Below are 24,054 nucleotides of genomic sequence, written 5' to 3'. Positions count from 1 at the left end.
TATGTAGTCGGATTTACATTAGGATCACATGCATCTAACATGCAGATCGCACATTTGAGATAATTTGACTTAGTATTCCTCCAGGCCTCTAGTAGCCTTGCACCCCAGCGGGGTAGCATTTTTGGGAGATGCAGCTGTGGAGGTGCAGTACGAACTGTGTAATGGTTAACATTACTACCTCACGGCACTGATGTCAATCTATATTCATACCACACTGGATATGCCCAATCTCATTTGAGATCACATGGGAACACCAGCTGAATTGCGTGGGATTACTCCGGGTGCTCCCGTTTTCTCCCACAAACAATTCGGTTTGTCATTTCTTATGGTTCTCCTTTAAGTTATGTTAGCGGAGTAACACTGGCTGTAGCTTTTATAATTAAAAGCTAATATGGCCTTGACTATGCATCCCTTCAGGGACGCAATCTCACTTTGGTAGAAGTTTTACTGGTTGCCAATGTTGACGGCCTTGTTCATTTCAGCGCCACCATATGCTATATACCAATATGTTGCCTCTTAATCTGTACGACCTATTGTATAGGGGTACATGAATGCATATGTTTATGTTTGTAGGCATTTGTGTATGTACGTATGTGTATATATATGTACATACACAATATATATATATGTGTATGTATGTATATATATATATATATATATATATATATATATATATATATATATATATGTATATTAGTGGATATATATAGCGGTGCTAGGTCAGCATTCTCGCTTCTTACATTCAAACAGCGGTTCGATATAGTTTCCTGTTTGTTTGTTTTCTAATGTATCTACATACACATACATTATAACCAAAACTGATCCTTTTGGTAAATCCGTGTTTTATACACGCAACAGTACATCTTAAGACATAGACTGGATAATGCTATTATGGAAAAGATGCTTCTGTCTTGAAACCTAAGTGAAAAAGACAGTCCTGTGGGATTTCTGCAAGGTAGAACCTTGGTTTCTAGGTCACCCTGTGCAGGTCCAGTCGGGTGATGCAAAAAAGGGTGGTTTGTTATGACACTCTGAGTGGGCCGGCTATGAGCCTACGGCCACACCACCCTGAACACGCCTGATCTCGTCTGATCTTGGAAGCCAAGCAGGGTCAGGCCTGGTTAGTACTTGGATGGGAGACCATCTGGGAATACCAGGTGCTGTAGGCTTAGGCCTCCCGCTTCTTCCAATGGGAGCGCAAGATCCCGGCCTTGTTGGCAAAACTATACCAACAGATGGACCCTCCCTTCGGAGGTGTTCCTGTGGTTGGTAGGCCATTGGGGTGGACCAATGGTGGTTTGATGGCTTTGCGTCACATTTACCAGGTCACCCTGTATGTGTCCAGGTCTCGAGACCCTGCAGGTTACAGAGTCCACGCTCTGTTATGTCAGTCCAGTGGCTATTCGTGCGGAGGTAGGCTTTTCACCATTTTTGCTCCTCCTCAAAGTAATTTGTACATTAAAAGTGGAGGTGGGGGCACCTTAATCCAGGAGAATCTGGTTCTCGGATCTGTGAACCCTGTTAGGGGTCTCTCTTATCTGTCTGCCTCTGGGGCCAGAACTGCTCACAGGGCTGTTAAGACAACCTAATTAAAAGCCACGGGATTGAATTCAATCCCAGAATTTACCGTTTGTCTAGGGTTTTGTCCTTTCGGTAGAAGTAGTGGGGGCTGGCCTCCGCCTGTTTCTTTAAAGCAACAGGGCTCAGCTCTCTCCTTTGTATTCCACAGCCTATGAGCTCTGTGGTATGATCTCCGCTCATTCTTGCAGGGGGTCCTGCAGATCCAACCTCTGGTTGTTACAAACATGGTGGTTTGATAAAATCTTTCTCTGATTCTTTGGGCCCTTTAGGGCTCTTTACAGGCTAACTGGGACAACGGTTTTCCTGTTGACCGTTGCTGCTGGGTGTCTGCCCGGTAGGCTCTGTTAGGTCAATCGCCTTTCATAGTCTTTCATTCTCATAGAACGGATTCTTTGAAACGTTACTTTACACCTCACAAGGTGGTTCCTGAATTTCAAGTCATCCAGGAGATAGTGATCCCTGCCCTTTGTAGGCCGGCGGTCTCTCCTGGGCAGCAATCAACTGGAGATGGTCTGTGCTTTGCACGACTATGTACATCACGCTGTAATACTTTGGCCATCTGACTCTCTCTTTATCCACTAGAGAATTCATAAGAGGGGCTGGTCTGCTACCATGCAGACTATTGCCAGCCGATATCTGCGGCCGTTTATCAAGCAGGATTCCTTGTTCACCTCACTCTCCGTTCTTGCAGGGGTACGGGCTCATTCCACTACATCTGTGGGTGTGTTTCGGGCTTTTACAGGTGGTGCAACGGCAGAGCAACTTGGCAAGGCGGCAACTTGGTCGTCTGCCAACGATTTCTTACGCTTTTTTGCGTTTGTTATGTTTGCCTCTCAGAACTCGGCATTAGTCCAGAATATACTGGCCGCGGCACAGGCGCGTCCCCACCCTTAGGTGGCTGCTTTAGGACATCCCAATGTAATCCCTCTGGCCCCTGACGTCTGCCGCAGAAGAAACTGAGATTTATGTCTTACCTGTTAAATCTCTTTCTTCGAGGACGTCAGGGGCCACAGGGATCCCTCCCTGCCGCGCCTGCTTCATGGTATTGAAGTTCATAGTTCCTCCGTTGAGTGAACTTAGTTAAAAGTTCCTTTGTTGAGGTACTTATACATGTCACAGTTATGGTTCCTCTGTTGAGCAACCACACACACATATATTTGTTGAATGTGTTACTGTATGGGTTTCTCTTCCTTCTATCTTGTCTCCTGCCTGGCTTTGGAAAAAACTGAAAGTAAGCTAGCCTAGGAGGCGGGGTAGAGGAGGGAGGAGCCAGGGCTGTCTCTGGGCAGTCCAGAAGTTTTATCCTTTCTGGTGCTGGAAAGGTCGTGACCTCACTCTCTACCCAATGTAATCCCTGTGGCCCCTGACGTCCTCGAAGAAAGAGATTTAACAGGTAAGACATAAATCTCAGTTTCTTAGCTTTTGAAAAAGAAATGATAGGAATGACCTAATTTTTTTGAATGCAGTAAAACTGAAACCCTTTATTTTCAGTGCTAGATATCATGTGTCCATGTGGCTAAATTTGAGACTGGAGCTCGGGGCAGGGGCTTAGGAGGACACAGGAGGCAGACGGGGAAGGGTTGTTGGGAGGGAAGAAGTGGTGAAGTTGGAAGGGAATGGTTTCCAACCAGGAACTACAGACACTGTCCAATAGAACCCTGGACAGCAGGGGTGCCGGATGAGTTACAGACAGTCGGGATTCAGACGGCCGTTTCTCTGACAATGGAATCCCAACTGTCAGTAGCCGGCAGTCAGAATCCCAACTTACATGGGCTATTTACCCTTGTGGAGTCCAAGACCACTATAGGATAGGTGGCGTAACTCATCCCCGAGCCTGCAGCATGGCGAGCGCAGCAAACCCGCAAGGGGCTTGAATGGTGTGATACGGTATATACCAAATTGTAAATAAAACAATAATCATTGTAAAATCAAATACAGCACAGTTGGAAAGCTGGGCTAGATAACCTGTGTGTCTCTAGCTGCTGAGGAACTACACATCCCAGCTTGCCACAGTTTTGCTGTTAAGGTATGCTTAAACTGCGACTGTAAGACGGGTGAGTTCCACTGTCTCAGAAGTTCCGCAGGTTGCCTGTTACTGGCCTTTTAAATAGGGGTTAGACTTATTTGTAGTATAAACTGAACATATTGAAATGAATGTATATAGTCAGGACAGAGTACTTATATACATACAGTATAACAAAATAATGTTATGTGCTAGTAGTTAATGCAAAATGTTGTGGTCCTTCATAAGCAATTACATATTAAAATCTATCAATAGAAATGTGTCCCATTACAGCGCATGCCCTCGACGGCTTCCATTCTCTGCTATGCTGCGTGGTGTTTCTGAGAACAACCTCTTTTGTCAGGATATAGATATAAAAAATAAAAAAAAACCACCAGCCTGCATTAAGATCCCCATCGTCCCTTTTTTAAATGTTGTCTCTGATTCCCCAGGGACAAAATACATCTAGATATGTAAAAAAGCAAAAATGTGCAATACAGCAGTTGGTATCGGAGTACCACCGCTGCTGGCAGCGAGCAGAGTAGACCCGGATACCCGCCACGAGCCAGCAAACATCAGTCACGGTTCTCTCTCTCTATGCTGGGAATCCTGTGAGGATTGGGGATATGCTTTTTTTTAACTAAACCTCAGTACAAATGTACTACTACTGTACTGCAAGTAGCGTTACTTATTAAAACCTGTACAGCGGTGCAGAACACCCTGGTGCTTGTACATTTATAGATTAAATAAAATATTCCTGACACCATTATCTGCAAGCTTTATTTACACTTAAAGATCTTTATATGTAAATTACTGTAATTGATATTTTCCTCTGTATGTAGCAAATGTATAATAGAACCTACACACTTAGCGATTTAGGGTAATTTTGTAAGCGATCTCACTAGATTTCTTAGAAAATGTCCCTACATAGCTCCATGTGTATTGGTCATAGCCAGGGCTATTTTTCAGCAGGCTCCAGCAGGAACTGAGGCCCTTATTCTAGTTCACTCTTTCTGACAAAATATTTCTTAGATGGACAAAACCATGTGCATTGCTTTTTTGTCAGAAAGAGTGAACTAGAATAAGGGCCTCAGTTCCTGCTGGAGCCTACTGAAAAATAGCCCTGGTCATAGCGATGTGTGGCCATGCACGTCGCGATCCCTGGGTGATTTAATATGCAAAATGCTAGTAATATCACCGGGCAGGGTCAGTGCTCCCACCGGAGAACACTGGCCCTGATAGATCACTCCACACACAGCGCTACCACATCGCTGTGATCATTGCTTAAATGCTCATCAAATTTCTACGTGTATAGGCCCCTTATGCTATGTATGTGTTAACAAAATGATTGGATTGTTAATGCAAAGTTTGCTATCTTACCTGTAGATTATACATGCACTGTTCCTGCATGTGTCGCAGTTCGCTGTATCTTGGCCAGTCCGATACGATAGTCTAAAAAGAAACGATATGTGTGAAGGTCGAGCAGGGCATCGGTACATCACATGGAATGTACGACAACAGCACGGTGTAATGACAGCAGTTACTGTACATACTTAAGAAGGGTGAAAATATACACAGCACGTAGGGCACATCGATGGGATTGCAGGCTATGGAACATTGTGTGCCTGTGTAATTTAGGGATAGGTCTGGCGCCAGTGCCCATCGGCGATGGCTGTGAAACCAATGTTTTGGAGCTGTCCTGCCGAGCAAGTCTGCATACTGTACTTTCGGAATGCAAGCATGTTGTTCCGTGCACACAATGATCAACAATCCCTTACGGCCGACTTGCTTTAAACTCTGCGTCTGCTCCAAGGCTTTAACGGTTACCAGAGCAGCGGTCATAGAGCAGCGGTTCTCAAACTCTGTCCTCAGTACCCCGCACAGTTCATGTTTTCCAGGTCACTCGACAGGTGCACTGGTGCATTCATTACTCACTGACACATTTTAAAAGATCCACAGGTGGAGATAATTACTTCACTTGTGATTCTGTGAGGAGACCTGCAAAACATGCACTGCGTGGGGTTCTGAGGTACCGAGTTTGAGAACCTGTATCCTAGATAATAAAATATCCCAATAACCTTCCTGGTCCCCCAAAATAACAATCCTATAAATGCTCTGGATCAATCGCCTCCATAATGCCCTTTATTTTTATACTCCAAGCATAACCCTTTTCAATCCAGGTTAGTTAAATATTTGCACACGTGAATCAGGTATCTCAGAGGCACTTATTCCCAAATTAAATATTAGTTAACCTTTTCCATTCACTTTATTAATGACATCACACTCTAAACCAGGCATGTCCAAACTGCTGTTGTGAAACTACACATCCCAGCATGCCTTGCCATCGTTTTAGCATTCCCTAATAGCAAAACTGTGGCAAGGCATGATGGGACTTTTAGTTTCACAACAACTGGAGGGCCATAGTTTGGACACGTCTGCTCTAAACCCTCTCCAGTTCTTCCTATGTTTCTCTTGTAAGGAGGTAGAACTATATACCCTGGTTCCACGATGTGGTCTCCCTAGTGGCTTATACAGTACAATGACCGCATTATCTTGACACCGTTTGTGCAGTTACAGTATCTCCCTCTTTTATGAATCCCTAATTTTTATTTGTTTTTTTGCAGTTGCCGTCTGGTACTGAGGGGCAGATTTATTAAGCTCAGTGAAGTGATAAAGTGTCTAGTTTTTAGCACCGGCCAATCAGCTCCTAACTGTGAAGTTACAGGCTTGGTTTGAAAAATGACAGGTAGGAGCTGATTGGCCGGTGATAAAAACCAGACACTTTATCACTTCACCAACCTTAATAAATCTACCCTTGAGTGCTGATTCTCTGCTTCTCCAAGTTTTTGTCCCTTTTAACCCCTTCACGACATATGACGTATATATACGTCATATGTCGGTTGCGGGGGAATCAAGCCAGCTCACGGAGTGAGCTGGCTTGAAAGAGAGCAGGTAATGGCTGTATATTACAGCCAGGTCCCTGCTCTCACGGCCACGAGCGGCGAGTTCGCCGATCGTGGCCGTTTAACCCTTTAAGCACCGCGGGCAAAGCGCCCGCAGTGCTTAAATAGCTGATCGGAGGGGGGGCGCCCCCCTCCGGCGCCGATCGGGGCCCCCCGCAGCGAGATCGGAGGGTGCCGATCGGTTGCCATGGTAGCCAGGGGTCTAATGTAGACCCCTGTGCTGGCCGTGTATGCATACCTATTACATCCTGCCTCAGGCAGGATGTAATAGGAAGTGCATAAAATCACTACGTTCAGCCATAGAGCTCTATGGCTGAACCTAGTACAGGCGATCGCGCCCCCTAGTGGTCAAGTACACTAGGGGGCCTTGTAGTAAAAGTAAAAAAAAAAAAAAAAATCAAGTTTAAAAATAAAAAAATATTAAAAGTTCAAATCACCCCCCTTTCCCCATTTCCCAAATAAAAATAAATAAAAAATAAAAAAAATTAACATATTTGGTATCGCCGCGTTCCTAAAAGTCCGATCTATTAAAATATAACATTAGTTATCCCGCAAGGTTAAAGGCGAAAACAGAAAATAATCCCCAACGCCAAAACTACGTTTTTTGGTCGCATCGCCTACCCCAAAAAAAATAGCTAAAAGAGATCAGAAAGTCGCCCATATCCCATAATGGTATTAATTAAAAAGTACACTTCAGCCCGCAAAAAATGAGCCCTCACCCAGGTCCGTAGGTGGAAAAATAAAAAAGTTATAAGCCGCAGAACATGGCGACGCGACGCAAATTCGAAAAACCGTAACATATTCTATTTTTTTTTTTAGTCGTAAAACGTAACAAAAACTATATAAGTTTGGTATCACCGGAATCGTAACGACCCATAGAATAAAGATAACCCATCATTTTAAACGAACTATGAACTCCAAAAAAACCGTAACCAGCGCAAAATTGTGGAATTGCGTTTTTTTTTCTTTTTACCCCACATTGAATTATTTCCTGATTCCCCAGAATATTATACGGTATAGTAAATGGTACCATTAAAAAGTACAACTTGTCCCGCAAAAAAAAAGCCCTCATGTGTCTATATAGCCGGAAAATTAAAAAAGTTACGCTTATTTGAACGCAAGGAGGAAAAAAAAAAAAAATTACCTTAAAAGGCAATGTCGTGAAGGGGTTAATACATATATAGCATAATTTCTGCATTGATGTGTGCATACCTCCTCGGTTGTTCCTGGACTCAGCAATTTGCGTTACCCATGAGCATAAATCTGTGGCAGGCCTATTATTTCCACCTTACAAATAATGCTACATTACAGTATATGGCCTTTTGGTAACCATGGTGCAACCAGAATTCAACTCCTCCATTCTCTCATTCTCTCATTCTCTCATTCTCTTTCACCTCCACCTACTGAAACGTTCTAGTCTGCTTACAAGGACACAATAATGTTTAGCGCAGCCTGCGTCTATTCCATTGATACATAAGTAACATTTGTCTTCTGTCCTATCCTGTCAACTGTTCTCTTATTATTTTCACTAATTTATACAGCGCAGCCAAAGATTTGCAGCTCAGAGTTACAGAGTTCATTAACAAGTAAGCAAAACAAGACACCAATGACTTACAATAAAATACATTATAGGACAAGTACAGGGTATATAAACCCATGCGTCAGCAGATAATACTGAAATAAGTATTAGGGTGGCAGAAAACTGAGATGTTAGAAGCCATCGGAGGAAGTATAGAGGTGATTTAAGTAAAAGAACGAAGGGCGGCACATGAAGGAAGAGGGCCCTGCTCGTGAGAGCTTACATACTAAATATGCCCAATGGGGCATATGTAACAAGCACACGCCGTACACTAGTGCAAGGTATCATAGGCAAAGCTGACATGCAATATCCCCCGGCAACTTACCCACTCCCTGGTGGCTGCATTGCATGCGATATATTCTATGCGGTCCTTTTGCATATGATGTATTGCATGCGATTCTGTTCACTGCTGTGGTATACAACAAATCCTTGTGGCAGCCATGACCATCTCCAGAACCGGGACTTTGCATCGCATCGGAAGTAATACACATACAATTGGACATTTTTCACGTGATTTATTGGCCTGATGTGTCAAAACTGTGTGAAAAGGGCCCAAATCATACTAGTATGGCCACCTTTAGAGAGATGAAGTACCAGCCAATCTTCTCCTAACTGCCATGTGTTTGAAAAAAAATGATAGCTAGGAGACGGTTGGTACTTTATCGCTCTTCAAGGCATAGTAAATAGACACAGTGGGCAAGATTTAATGCCGCCCGAGTTCAGTGGCAGTGCGAGCTATCCGCCGAACTCGGACGTTTTTTTATTAAAGGGGAATTAACTTCCAAGGCATGGTTTTGCCTTGTAAGTTAATTCCCCTTTAAAAAAATGTCCGGGTTCGGCGGACAGCTCGCACTGCCGCTGAATTCGGGCGGCATTAAATCGAGCCCCATATTTCTTATGCTAAATATATAGTATGAAGCCCATCAGTGCTCCTTCTCAAGCTCTTCTATCACATGTAAAGGTAGTAATCTTAGGGGGTATTCAATCTTGGCCGCTATTTCCTCCAGGGGGGAAATAGCGGCCCCCGCCTATACAATGCTGCCGTTTCCCCCAGCATTGAAGGCGGATTCCGACCAAACAGATCCGACTTTAATACAAGTCGTATCTGTTTTGTCGGAAAAGGCCGCGTATTCACGTCCGTTTTTCGTCAATCCACGGATTGTTTCCCGACACGCCCACTTTTCAACACCCGACAGATGGAACACTGAATTCCACCTGTCGAACAGAGCAAAAACGGCCCAGGATTCTGATTGGACATTCCAACAGTCGGAATCCCATATTGAATACCGCCCAAAGTCTATTAAAATAGCTAATTATCTAAATCCCTTTGCCAGAAACAGTATTTGTTTCTGTAGCTTATATTTAGATTGTTAACATCACACCTTAGGAGGGACATCCTTTTCTTTGTACCCTCTCAGAACAATAACCATTGAATGGCTGGATGATTTCTGTTTGCGCTATGTTTACCGGTTAATCTATTTTATATTTACCCAGAATTTTACTAGTTTGTTCTGGTGTAACATACTGTCCATTTCTGTTCCTCCTGTTCAGTGCTATAGATCCCTCATGGGACCTCCATAGATAAACATTAATAAAAATCAAACCAATAGTGTTTAGTCTCATCGCACACATGGCTTATATAATGATTACGGTGCTTACAGCACATTTATTGCTGTGAACCAGTACAACTCAATAATCTCAACTGACATTTTGCTTTTGCAAGGAATGTTCCGTTCCTCCTCTGGGGTTAGAATATTCCTGATTTCACCTGATTTTATTTACTTTTTTTACTCCTTCTTTGTACCATATAGTAATGATGTAGATCTTTGCTTTTAGCCTACTAGCATCAGAGAGTAGTGTAATTGCTTGGAGGGACTCTTGAGAAAGGGTCGGTGCTGAATGACCCAAAACGTACTTGCGAAATTCCCCAATACATAGCGTTGCACTTAATCTTATGATCTTAAAAGGCTGTTTTAATTCTGATAGTACCAAATGCCTTTTGAGTTGTGCTTATTCTACAGTGTATGCTGCTGGATGATAACGCATTTGTTAGATGTGTAGGATAAGGAGAGAGATTGGCTCTTTGTTTTATAGATGCACGTACTGTATTTTGGCAGAAACTAGGATGCATTGAGCCTATATCTTGTAATGGAACTTTTTTTTACTTTATTGTTCTCACCTACTTTTCAACCATGCGCCACTATTCTGTTCTATCTCCTTCACTGCATTAACTGATTGGTATTTCATGTCCATCCATGTTGTTGGTCCTTAAGGTTTGGTATCTACATCTTCTGTATATATCTTTGTCCCATACACACTTCTCATTTACTTTTCTATTTTCCTTTTTTCACCTGTTTAATTCTCTGACATTGTCCAATTATTGCACCACTTGACTGTATTTTCCTGGTCCCCCATTTGTAGTCACCTATTTACTTAACTAATTCTTGATGTATGCTTGACCTAGAAGTGTTGTAGGAACGCTCTACTGAGACATAGCCCATCATCTTTGGTGTGACACTTGCCTCCCTCTGCTTCTCACCTTGGCATGCTGCAGCCTCCCCTACCTAGAGTGTGCGTCTCTTAGCAGTGACATAAACAAGCATGGTAACATTGATGTGGAGGAACATCAACCAGGACCTTCTAATAGTAGAAGTTGCTGGTTGCTTCTCCTTGTCCAGTATACCACATGGTGGCACAGTGGGGGCATTAAAAACATTCTAACAGACTTCCTGGTTGTCGCATGTGGGAGGGTGCAGCTCCATAGCATGGGGCTTGGCCTCAGTATGGTGGTGCTGGGACGTGGACACACGATTATGGCATCGTAGCCCCACGTGTCCTCAGCATGCTTAATTTTCTATAGCAGGCATGTCCAAACTATGGCCCTCCAGCTGTTGTTAAACTAGACATCCCAGCATGCCTTGCCATCGTTTTAGCATTCACTATTCGCTAAACTGTGGCAAGGCATGATGGGACTTGTGGTTTCATAACAGCTGGAGGGCCATAGTTTGGACATGCCTGTTCTAGAGTCTTCCTACAAATTGGGGAGGGTAGGCAAGTATAATTAACAAACATTGGATTAATGATATTTCAGTCATTCAGCGTTTTGATGCCTCCTAGCCTTGTTCAGTCAAATCATTAACTTAACTTTGTTTAATGATAGATGCTAATCTCTTCCCCCACACTTCTATTACGCTGAATTTTCTCCCCAATGTACTGTACATATTTGCCTCTGTATTCTCGCACAATGTGGTACTGCCCGCATTTCTGGATATTACGTTACGGAAAACATTGCTTTGCAAGAATAAGCACTTCCCAGTACAGCTAATATCCCGCAATGCTATCCCGTGACCTTGCACGTTACCGGGTTGACCTCCTTGTATCTTCCCGATTTCAATACTGAATATTTATTTTTAGCTTGCCATGTCTGAGATGAGTTGAGTTCTCCGTATTGGCAGCACCCCATGCTGTGCAGCCTGCAAATTACACCTCTGAAGATACAGCCCTTCCCCACAGTTTTTGTAGGGAATAACTGGAAGAAAGTTATGCCGCTACCTCTGTTTTCAGGTCTATTCCTGTAAATAAAATCCAGTAGTCGAAAGCTGATCAAACTCCACATGACACGGAGATGATTATTTTTGGTGTTGTCTGAAATACTGATAAAAAGAAGAAATATTTGAGAAGTGTGTGAACAAATGTTTTGTGGCTGTTTTCTTGTGTATTGTCTACAGCAGGGCTGGGCAACACCGGCCCTCCAGATGTTAATGAACTACACATCCCAGGATGCTTTGCATTAGTTTTGCTATGTGGCCATGCTAAAACTGGTGCAAGGCATGCTGGGATGTGTAGTTCATCAATATCTGGAGGGCCGGTATTGGCCAGCCCTGGTCTACAGTAAAATGTGATCTCTTCATCCTCATCAATGTTAGATTATTATGCAGACCATTAATGGTATATTCTTCAGCAGGTTGGAACTTACAGTACACAACAATAGTTCCCAAAAGTTGAAAGCTGGCAAGTCTTTTTATGCTTAAGAACAGCGGCGGCTCCTACTTGTGAGTAGAAGGAGGGCTGTCACCGGATCTCTGCCAACGTCCCGGTACCTGTACTATACAGTTGTCAGGCCCTGGGCTCGGCAAATACAAAGTACCATCGGCGGTACTCCATATGCAAAAGCCTGGCTTTCTTTGGGTTACGTCTTCTGCAGCCCATTGAAGCTGGCTAGAGCTGCATGGTAAGTCAGGGAGTGGTTTCCTATAGGAAGCCAGCTCTGTCTATCTCAATTTGGACTGGCAGTCCCGGAGAGAGAACACCTCCAATGGGACTGCCTTCCTAGCAGTTGACTGGCAGATAGTACTTCAAATAGGAAGTCACAGTGAAGCCACTGGCTTCACTAATGCTGAGGAGGTGGCGGATTTTACCTGGGGGAGCTACAGTCCTGCAGCCCATAGGTAAAACCGTGACTGGTTAAGAACATGGATTTATGAACAGAGCTGGGGTTGACAAAGTTTTCCGCCTTTTTGGTGAATCTAAGACCTTGCTTACAGAGTGTAGCCAAGGTGCCTGGGCCAATCTGGACCCCATCTGCTGAAAATATATTTATTTACATGTGACCATTTAAGTGAGATAAGGAGGTAGAGAATGAGCCAATAGGAGGACCCTTGTGTTTTTCTGGAACAGCATCAAACTTTTTTTTTTTTTAAATCATGTAAAATAACTTTATTTTGTTAATTTCCCTATTGAGACTGAACAAGCGCAATAAAACTATTGTATGGTTTAAAAGTGCCACATGTAATAAATGTGGTCTTGATACATTCTTACTCAGCGGTTAGCTTATATATATTTCTTTATTGAAACTTGATCCTATTGTGGAAATAAGTTGGCTTCTGTGGTGCAGTTTTAAGTAGGAAAGCAAATGTAGCCCAATAGTAAGTTTAATTTATATAGCGCACTTTCTCCAACAGGACTCAAGGCGCAATAGATGCATTGTGGTTCTGTTATTCCAACTGATCCAGCTTTTTATTATTATTTTTTTTATCTTACTTCGGTTTCTCATTTTTTTGAGTTCATTCAATATGCTTAAGGGGAACGGGTCCGCTTGAATTTTGAATATTTTGCTTATTTTCACAGTATTTGATATACTGTATAAGGGTTTGAAAATGTAATATTTTTTTGACTGAGATCAGAATTGGTATACTGTATTTCAGTAATCTAAAAAAAAAAATGAATTTAGAATTTAAAAAGCTCATCTTGCTTCAGTACGCTGGGTGTCTTTTTTTTTTTTTGAAAATCCAACTTATATGCCTCAATATACAGTACAATGAATATTGTTGGAACAAAGATCAAATATTTCACCAGGATCCTCTTAATAGACTGCAAATGGATCTACTGTACTGTGTGCTTAATCATTGTTCCAATGAAAGGGACCAAATTTGTCTTGCAATTCAAAAGATTAGTTAAGAAGGCATTCACACTCAGTAATCTTGCTGGAGACGGTTTCTAATCACTGGTTTGGTACTTCTGTAGTTTCACGGCGCCGGAAGTGCAGAGGCTCGCGTGCCGCTCTAGCTATGAAACTTGGCAGCCTGCCAGAGGCTCTGATTAACCGTGCGCGTGCCGCTCTAGCTGAGACAGAGTGTGCTCGCTCCGCTCTAGCTCTGTCTGACTGAGCTTGTGCCGCTGTAGCTTTATGTAAACCGCTGCCCAGGCGCTGACAGGTCAATGTCACTGTGGCACTTGTAGTTCCACAGTGAAATAGGCAGCGCCTGGGCACCGCTGACAACGGGGGTATGTTAAAGTGGACACCCCGGCACAGCGATGCCGGGGCTTCTAAACTGTACGCGAGATTCAGACGCAACTGCGTCTGAATCTCGAGTCACATAGATAGCCGCTAAGAAGCCGGAAAGCCTGGTGGCCCTAGGGAAACACTATTGAAACCCACCCTCAGTGCCACTAGTGGACGCCACAGCTGTGGACCATGTAAATCCCACTATCCACGCCCACCCGAAGCGTGGCGAGCGGCGGCGGTACGCGTCCTACGACCTTTTCATACCCCCACTATCCACGTCGGCGTGGAGTTGAGAATAGATTAGTGTGGCGAGCGCACGCTGACACCTGTGAAGCCCGCGAGGGGACGCGGATAGCTGTGAAGGTATCCGCGTCCCCTCGCGGGGCTCGCCACGCTTTGGGCTCGGTGGCTCGCTGCGCTCGCCACACTAATCTATTCTCAACTCTACGCCGACGTGGATAGTGGGGGTATGAAAAGGTCGTAGGACGCGTACCGCCGCCCCTCGCGGGGCTCGCTGCGCTCGCCACGCTTCGGGTGGGCGTGGATAGTGGGATTTACACGGTCCACAGCTGTGGCTTCCACTAGTGGCACGGAGGGTGGGTTTCAATAGTGTTCCCCTAGGGCCACCAGGCTTTCCCGCTTCTTAGCGGCTATCTATGTAACCCGAGATTCAGACGCAGTTGCGTCTGAATCTCTTGTACAGTTTAGAAGCCCCGGCATCGCTGTGCCGGTCAGCGGTGCCCAGGCGCTGCCTATTTCACTGTGGAACTACAAGGGCCACAGTGACATTGACCTGTCAGCGCCTGGGCAGCGGTTTACGTACAGCTACAGCGGCACAAGCTCAGTCAGACAGAGCTAGAGCGGCGCGAGCACACTCTGTCTCAGCTAGAGCGGCAAGCGCACGGTTAATCAGAGCCTCTGGCAGGCTGCCAAGTTTCATAGCTAGAGCGGCACGCGAGCCTCTGCACTTCCGGCGCCGTGAAACTACAGAAGTACCCTGGTTTCTTGTGTTATCCAATTAACATTCTTATAAGTGGTGACAACACAGTGTGTGCTACAGTATGTACATTATAGATATGACCATTTCTCCAAAAATTTATAAATAGGATCCCAACTTCAAATGTAACATCAATTGGACAATCTTAAAACTTCATAGAATAAACTCAGCGTTTAGGGGAAATTTGAACCTTTTTTTCAATCCATTCTCAAATATTTAAGACCATGGGTTGGATGTACTGCCGTCCAAGTTCGGTGGTAGTGCAGGATGCCGGCCGAACCCAGACTTTTTTTATTTTTTTAAGGGGCAATAGCTTACAAGGCCAGTGATTGCCCATTTAAAAAAAAAAAAAAAAAGCAAGGGTTCGGCCAGCATCCTGTACTGCCGCCGAACTCAGGCGGCAGTACATCCCGCCCAATGATTTTCCAATTTCTGAGTGTTCAAACCTGATTTCCTGATTTTTCTATAAATGAAAAACTACATATGAAGCAACATTTGCATTTACATTTGAAACGATTATTTAGTACAGAGAATAAAAAGAAAAGACAGGAAAGGTACTGTAATGTGCATGGGGTCACTTGACCTAGAAAGTAGCTTCAGTATCTTATTTCTTAGCAAAGTTCTGTTTTCTTTGCCCAGATTGAACATTTCATTTATTTTGTTTAAAAGGACATCTACAGTAAATACTAAAGTAACCATTTTTACATCTGAAACATGAATACTGTATAAAATTAATTTATAAGAAGGAACCTGACATTTGAGACATACAGTAGGCTCCAGTCATTTGAGCTGCTGTGACATCACTGGCTGGCATAGCGCCTCTCTATTAAAATGCTAACCTACAGTAAAACATTAAAATAGAATGATGGACATACTTCAGTAATTGCAATCTTTTTCGTTATTGTGTATATATTATTCATCAAATACCAGCCTTTAATATGACATACTGTGTATGGTTGTCAAATACAGTCTTGATAGCACTTCACAATTATTCCTCATGGAGTTATAGTTGTCATTCCATTTGGTTCTCTGCCCCATCGCTTAATATTAATTTCTACTGCAGATATTTCTAAATGATTATAAATTATTCCAATTCCCATTCCCTAAAACCTATTTTAAGCAGCATTGGCGCATGCAGGGGGGGGGGGGGGGGATTCTGAGTACCTAGAAAACCTCCCTTACAGAGTGTTTCCCACTTTAGTGCGGGGGGTGGAGCCAATATGACATATCAATGAAGATTTTGGCATGATCAATGAGGTGACAGGGACCTAATGATGTACCATGTCCTCCCCATCAGGAACCTGCAGCAGCAGGGCACCAATATCATAATCCAAAATGGCCGGCCTCTCAATGTGTGGTCCAAAGACATCCTAACTCAGAATCTGATAATGATCCACAGTTTAAGATAATACAGTGTTTCCCAGGCAGAATAAAATGAATAGAAGGCATCAATCAGCTTTTGTCTTTTCAGGGGATGCTCTAGCTCCTTTAGTAGCATTTTCGACTATTTCAATTACATTATTTCCTTTCTTAGTATAAGGACACGTAATTGAATATTATGTACCTTTAAGAATTCTGTTCACTCCGTTACTTGCATCTTTGTAATATACTCTGTACTTTTATTTTGAAGTCTTTTACTACCCTGCTGCCAATAATCTATAAACGCCCTATGTGACTGCAATGCACAATGGCTCCACACACCAGCCATCCGTTCTCAGCAGCTGACAGGAGAACAGCAGCAGGTTTGGATAAGGGCACTCTGGGTAAAGAGAGAGTGCAAACAGTCTGCTTTTTATTTCACAGTGATGGATTCATCTCCCGGAGATGCAGCTACACGTTGTTGTCCTGCTCCTCTCCACATTTGTCTGCTGTGACATCTACTAATAGTATAACTGGGTCAAGGTCACACGAGATATGCGAGCCCCCTCTTCATACCTTTTGTTTGAGACTATCCAGTGATATTTCAGCAGTGAATTCATTTCATTAACGAGTATGGTAATTTCCTGTAAAATACTCTGCTGCTTGCAAAGGCTAGATCAGTGTGTCTGAAATATCTTCATCCGTGGAACCTGGTCTGTAATACTTACTTATACCCCTTTCACACCGCACTTGTTAAACGGTATATTGCCTTTTTTTTCCATTTTAAAACGTTTAAGACTGCAGTGGGAAAGCACCAGAGTTCATTTACCGGTTAAAGATAACCGGTATTTCAAAATGTTTAAAAAGCAGAGTCCTACATGTTTCAGAGCCGTTTTTTATGCAGTGAGAATGGCTCTGAAACGGTATTTAGCAAAAACAACAGACTACAGACCTGTGATAGGCTAGCTGCCTTGAAATGTTTTCAGGGGATTAAACGGGTTGACTGATGTGAATGGTATTTAAAAGGCATTTAAAATTGTAATCTACTGCAATGTGAAGGTTTAGACCCGTTTTAAATACCGGTTTTTAAAACGTTTAGGCAGTGTGAAAGTGGTATTAGAAACCAAACAAATTGCATTCCAATATTTTGATTCAGTGCCCAACAACTGGGAATCTTGACTAACATTTTAGTCTGATTTTAGTCAATGATTTAGTCATAGCTTTGCAGTTTAATGATACTGAACATTTCTCCATCATTCCCTTGAATACTTTGTATATCTTTCACGATTTGTTTAGTAGTCTAGGTATCAAAGAAGTTCAACAAAAATAGTAAAGTAATGCCTTCACAGCCAGTCATTTAATTTCTGCAAATATCAATTCAAGAATACATTAATTTTTTTAATTATAAATGTTAATTTAAATAATTAAAGTATACAATAAATCGCTAGAAAAATACAATTTGCCTGATACAAGTAAGTGGTAGTAGTAATGGTAGTACAGTACTTCTCTGCTGCTAAAATTACGCTGTAAGGATGTATATTATATAACTAGCTAAAATTTATTAAATAGCTAGCTACATACAGATGGGGCCCCTAGCACTGTTACGGGTCCTAACGATTCTTTTGTCAGACGGAAGTGGCACGCGCGCAAGAGATGCCCGTGCGCCCCATTCAGTCTGATTCCTCGATTGCCTCCCCCCTTTCCCCTCACCCCCACCTAACCCTGCCCATCTCCCTGAAGCAGAGGCGGCAGGGAAAATGCTCCCCGCTGCCTTGTTGATGAGGATGCGCGTGCTTTTATAATTTGGCAAGACCAGCAAGTGTGGAGGAATGTACCGTCTTCTACCCAACGTCGGGATCCCGACTGTCAAAACGCCGACAGATGGGTGCCCAACGGCCACCCGCTATTTTCCACGACCCCCATAGAGGGAGAATATAATAGGTGGTGAGCGCAGTGAGCCCGCAAGGGGCTTTGTTGCGCTCACCATGCTGTCTGAGTCCGGGCAGTCGGTATCCCGACTGTCGGAACCCTATACCACACCCGAGTGGTATACCATATAAAAAAATGTTTTTTGACCAACAGTGTATGTACCAAGGCGTTCAAATTAAGAGAGCATTCTAAAGGTGACCATACACCTACAGATTTATCTTCAGGTCTGGCTGGTTGGAACAAAAATCTGGTAATCTCTGAATGACAGTTTGTCAGTTTTCCAGCATTTCCAAGCAAATGGTCAACTGTCATTTGCTGTAACCATGTTTTTGTTCCAACCAGCCAGATCTGAAGTGTATGACCAGCTTTAGCTTACGTGTAGGGAACTGAGATGACCAATACTCACAATCTGAAGATTTTGGTATAGACATGAAGCAGGGATTGAGCAATGAGTTTAAAGGTCAGTAAATGATAACGGCTTAAATTGACCCTTCACGTGTTTGAACATATCAATTTGCATCTTTTGCCAAAAACTAGCCATACATCTGCTATTGTCTGGGGGAGATAGAGGATGGTTCCATATAGGGGATAATGGGGAGGGGTGCTGTGCCAGATATTGGGATACTCCGAGTTTGCCCCATACTTTAAGAGTAAATCAGGATGGCACAGGCCAAGGCTGGTCTAAGTGACTTGGGAAGCCATACTATTCCATCCACACGTCCCTCACGAAGCATTTTCCAGATCTACCCACCTTCTACACCCTGGGTCCGGATGCCAAGAGATAATCTGATTTAGCTGAGCTGCGTGATAGTAAGAACGAAGCATCAGGAGACCAAGGCCACCGTCAGGTACTGATTTAGCTAAGACAGATCTGCTATTTTTTTTTTTTTTTTTTACAATCCTTCTCCTCCATAATTTTGTTATTTCTGCTCTCTATGGGCAAACGTAATGTCTTCCTATCTGCTGTTTACCTACACTCCCTTGTTTTCTGTAAAGCAGACCATTGTCGCCCCCACTTTAATGACATGGCAATGTGCTGTCCTACCCATGGTTTGCCAACAGGCCCAAGTCCTCAACATATTATTTTAGAACAGTATAATCACTTATGGTTTTAAAGGTTTAACAGGTTTTAAAGAAGGTGGGTTCTGGTGGAAAATAAACAGATTGTAATAATACAGACCCAAAATAAAGGGTTCTGGTGGAAAATAAACAGATCCTAATAATACCTACCCAAAATAAAGCTAATGTTTTGAATGTTCAATTTACCATTGTAATCTACCCTGGGCTGCTTAATCCAGTGGGACTATCCAATTATCACAGAATGCAGCTCAATGCCGGCCCTTACCAGGGTTTTTTTTTCTGGGACCTGCTAAGGTCACAAAAAAAAGTCCTTGATAAGTGCCAGGTCTTCGCAGCAGTGAAAACACATAGGTCTGTAAAATTACCATGGATACAATGTGTTTTCGCCCAGAAACAGGTAATTTTCCAGGTTGAAAAAATGGACTCTAATTGGATTGCCTGGAAAACAAAATGCAGTAAAATCCCATTTTTTTTTTTTACAGTCTAGAAAACGACCATGAGCAACTGAATTCCGTCCATAGTAATGCATTTGCTGAAAATAAATGCAATTCTATATGACTATCCCCCCCCCCCCCCCCCCCCAAAAAAAGGGCTAAAGTGACTTTTATGTAAATTATTCGAAGAGATATTCCCCCCCCCCCCCCTACTTAATCCCAAGTGTAAAGCAAATGTAACTTTCAGGGCAAAACGCGTTGTTCTTTAATGCTACCACATTTTAATGTGAATTTGAAAAAGGTAGCTGTTGAATAAGTATATTGATTACCTCTTTTGAATACTTTACTTTGAGCTGTTCAGGCAGATAATGCCAACGTGCCTTGCAAAATACAAAGGTAGTAATTATAAGATAAGAGTAAATTAAATGAACCAAACTTAATGGTGATCAGCTGAACTGAATTAGAAGATGATACATATATATCTTGAATATGAGCTGTTGCTAATTTGTCTGAAGAACACTGAATATATAATTATATAAATTGCCAATTGTCATGTCATTCAGTTTTAGACAGATCAGGCATAGTAACAAAAGTACAGGATAATCAGTATACCTGTATTTAAATTAAATAAATACAACATTTTGTTAACGATAGTGGGATGGATGGAACATGAGTAAGGAGGGCCCTGCTTTCAAACTAAAGGGGAGAGATAGGAAACATGGAAACTGTAAATTAGGGAACACAGGAGCAAATGTATTAAACCTCGTGAAGTGATAAATAGGAGTGTGATAAAACAGCAGCCAGTCAGCTCCAAATTGTAATTTCTCAAACCCAGCCTGTAATTTGACAGTTAGGGGCTAAATGGCTAGTGCATTATTACCTTCCACTTTATCACTTTGCACGACTTAATACATGTGCACCATACTTCCTTAATTTATGGTGTTTTGAACATATGTAATAGCATACATCAGTGGTTTATAAACAAGGGGGAAGATGTATTAAGCCTGGTGAAGTGATAAAGTGAAAGGAGATAAAGCACCAGCCAATCAACAACCAACTGTTATTTTCAAACACCGTTCATTGGCTGGTGCTTTATCTCCTTTCACTTTATCTCCAATTTATATCTTCTCCAGGCTTAATACATCTACCCCCCAGCCTGTAACGTGATCGTTATAAGCTGATTGGCTGCTGCATTATCACCTTTCACTTTATCACTTCTGCAGGCTTATTGCATCTGTCCTCAAGGCACTCTAGCAGTCCAGGCATTAATAAACATGCTTGGCATGGCGGCATCAGTTGTGACTCCACCAAGCTAGGCTCTCCCTGTCAGAAATGACCATTGGTGGCTGATGGAAAGTAATTTTACGGCAGCTGTTGGTGCTCACAGTGCCAGGCTTGCCCCATGGCTCCACCCCCCAAAGCCTTGACCTGGTCTCCTCTTCCAGTCGTGGCTGCAGAAAGTGAATCCTTTCCAGCAGGCCAGCAGCTTGGGAAAAACTGGGCATGGCCCAGCATTCAATAAAAAAAAAAAAAAAACAGAGAATGTTCCTTACATCCACGGTCAGAGAAGGCAAATTAAATGGATAAGAACCTGGTTGCAGGATAGGAAACAGACAGTTGTAGTAAATGGAGTGCATTCTATGGAGGGACATGTTACCAGTGGAGTACCCCAGGGATCTGTACTTGGACCGGTGCTCTTTAATATCTTAGTGACATTGCAAATGGTATTGAAGGGAAAGTATGCCTTTTTGCAGATGACACAAAGATATGCAATGGAGTAGACACACCAGGAGGGGTAAATCAAATGACTGATGATCTAAGTAAACTTGAGAATTGGTCAAGAGCATGGCAACTACAGTTTAATGCTAAAAAATACCAAATTATGCACTTGGGACTCAAAAACCCAAAAGCTCAATATAGTATCAAGGGTACTATAATGGAAACTGCTGAGGAAGAGAGGGATCTAGGTGTCACTATTTCAGGGGACTTAAAGGCAAGGAGGCAATGTAGCAAAGCAATGAAGAAGGCTAGTCAGATGCTTGGTTGCATAGGGAGAGGAATCTGTAGCAGAAAAAAAGACGTAATAATGCCACTTTATAGGTCATTGGTACGGCCTCATCTGAAATACTTTGTCCAGTTCTGGAGGCCATATCTTCAGAAGGATATAAATACATTGGAGAGTGTACAAAGAAGGGCAATTAAAATGGTGCATGGCCTACATCACAAAACTTACCTGTATAGACTAAAAGATCTTAACATGTATAGTTTGGAGCAGAGAAGGGAAAGGGGGGACATGATAGAAATCTTCTAATATATCAAGGGTTTTAACATAGTACAGGAGGGAATTTTTCTTCAAAGGAAAACAAGTAATAGAACACGAGGACATGCACTGACACTGGAGAGAGGTAGGTTCAGGGGACATGTTAGAAAAAATTACTTCACAGAAAGGGTAGTGGATAAGTGGAATAGCCTCCCATCAGAGGTGGTAGAGGCTAAGACAGTAGAACAATTTAAACATCCTTGGGATAGGCATATGAATATCCTTACAAAGAAATAAGGATCAAAAAAGGGCAGACTAGATGGGCCAAATGGTTCTTATCTGCCGTCAAATGCTTTGTTTCTATCTCTCCTTTTTTTTTTTTTTTTTTTTTATAATGTCTCACTTCCAACCTCCTTGGAAAGTATAAGAAAATTGACTTAAAGTGCAGTATACAAATTATAATAAAAACAATAATAATGGTGGACATATACTTCAAAGCAGTAAATCAGCAAAGCACATCCATCCGTCAGTGATGTCAAAGTGACATCACTGACAGTGCAGCTGCAGTAGCAACAAAGTTCAGCACTTGGTTCAGTCAGCTGACTATCCATGTAGACAATGAGCTCCACGGTATGTCCTCTGGAAATGGTACTGAAAGCAATTATAGGAGAGCACCCATTCGCATAGGACTAACAATCCAATAGTTACAATATTATTCTTATTACCAGTTATTTATAGTTCACACACATTTTGCAGTCCCTGCTGCAGTACAGCTTTCAATCTATGGGGCCTTAACAAGAGATATGGGCCCTTAATATGGGGTATTAAGCCTTAACAAGAGATAAATGCAAGGGTGATAAAGAGAGATAAACGTCCAGCCAATCACCTCATTACTGACTTTTTTCAAACACAGCCTGTTAAATGGCAGTTAGCAGGTGATTGGCTGGGCATTTATCTCTCTTTATCACCCTTGCATTTATCTCTTGTTAAGGCTTAATACATCTGCCCCAAAATTCCTTAACACATATACATGCACACACTTTCATTCTAGTATTAGTTTTTATATGGAGCCAATTAACCTACCAGTATATTTTTTGGATTGTGGGAGGAAACTGGAGTACCCAGAGCAAACCCATCCAAGTACGGGGAGAATATACAAACTCCCCACAGTTTGGGCCATGTCGGGATTCAAAACTCAGTGCTGCGAGGCAGTAATGCTAACCAATACACCGTCCATGCTGCCCAATTCACTTGATTTCACGGTTTCTGTGCTAAAGAAGGCAAGAGCCAGATGATTAAGTGTCTAACTGGCCACATGTTGCAGTGCTGGCTACTTAAATACTGCAGCAGTATTGCTTCAGTGCCATGATGGCTGCAATGAAAAAGTAGTTGTAACCCCAATCCCTAAAATTGTTACTGAAGGAACACCATTGCTGGCCAACTGCGTTGGGTCACCTGAGTTTATGCATGCACTCAAGTGACCCTATAGGCATGAACGGGGTTCTGGGAATCAATGCCATCTGGAGATGCCATTGGTTCTTGCAGGCAAACTTCATAAAACCAAGTTTTCAGAGTTTGCAGGATACTAGGGGGCTGCATCAGGCCTCTAATAATTAATGGGCCATTACTTGAAACACAAGACATTTCCACATGTGTATCAGGCCCGTAAATGATGATGAATACATACTGCAATACTGTCATTGTGATTCAACATATCTAATCTAAATAGGGACGCAGGATAGGGATATATATTTGGGAACATGGTTCCTTTAAAGTAAAAGTACAATGAAACACAAAACCCTATACAGTAATATTTAGGCAATGGGTACGTACACCCTTCGCCTTTGTTGGGACCGGTGCTGGCCTTGATCATATCTTTTAAAGTGAACTTTACTGAGAAGACCTCATGGAAGCATTCTGGGATTAAGACTTACGTTCCCCTTATCTTGTGCTTGGGGCACCCGAATCTCATCTGGCCACGTGCACAAACCTTTGAATTCTGCTAATAAGATTCCGGCGTCAGGATTTTGACTGCCAGGATTCCGACCACCGGGATTTTGTACCAATCCCGATGACATTGTTTTG

General features: G+C 42.7%; 2 protein-coding genes and 1 non-coding gene across 3 annotated transcripts in view; 2 read left to right on the top strand and 1 right to left on the bottom strand.

Moving 5' to 3' along the window:
- Window positions 1-24,054, top strand: part of DOCK1 (dedicator of cytokinesis 1) — a 342,756-nt gene that overhangs the window by 148,393 nt on the left and 170,309 nt on the right. The window lies entirely within an intron of this gene.
- INSYN2A (inhibitory synaptic factor 2A) overlaps window positions 1-24,054 on the bottom strand; it is a 62,392-nt gene that overhangs the window by 13,875 nt on the left and 24,463 nt on the right. Inside the window, exon 3 of the mRNA XM_083149519.1 lies at window positions 4,964-5,035. Within this exon, the coding sequence (XP_083005645.1) occupies window positions 4,964-5,035 (72 nt within the window). The remainder of the gene's footprint in view (window positions 1-4,963; window positions 5,036-24,054) is intronic.
- Window positions 1,051-1,169, top strand: LOC146016398 (5S ribosomal RNA). The gene has a single exon (XR_014449291.1). It is a non-coding gene; the product is annotated as a 5S ribosomal RNA (ribosomal RNA).

Source organism: Crinia signifera, chromosome 6 (genome assembly GCF_055691185.1).
Source record: "Crinia signifera chromosome 6, ASM5569118v1, whole genome shotgun sequence".
Lineage (NCBI taxonomy): Eukaryota > Metazoa > Chordata > Amphibia > Anura > Myobatrachidae > Crinia > Crinia signifera.
Note: the sequence above shows the minus strand (reverse complement) of the source record. Positions and strands in the feature narration are given on the sequence as shown.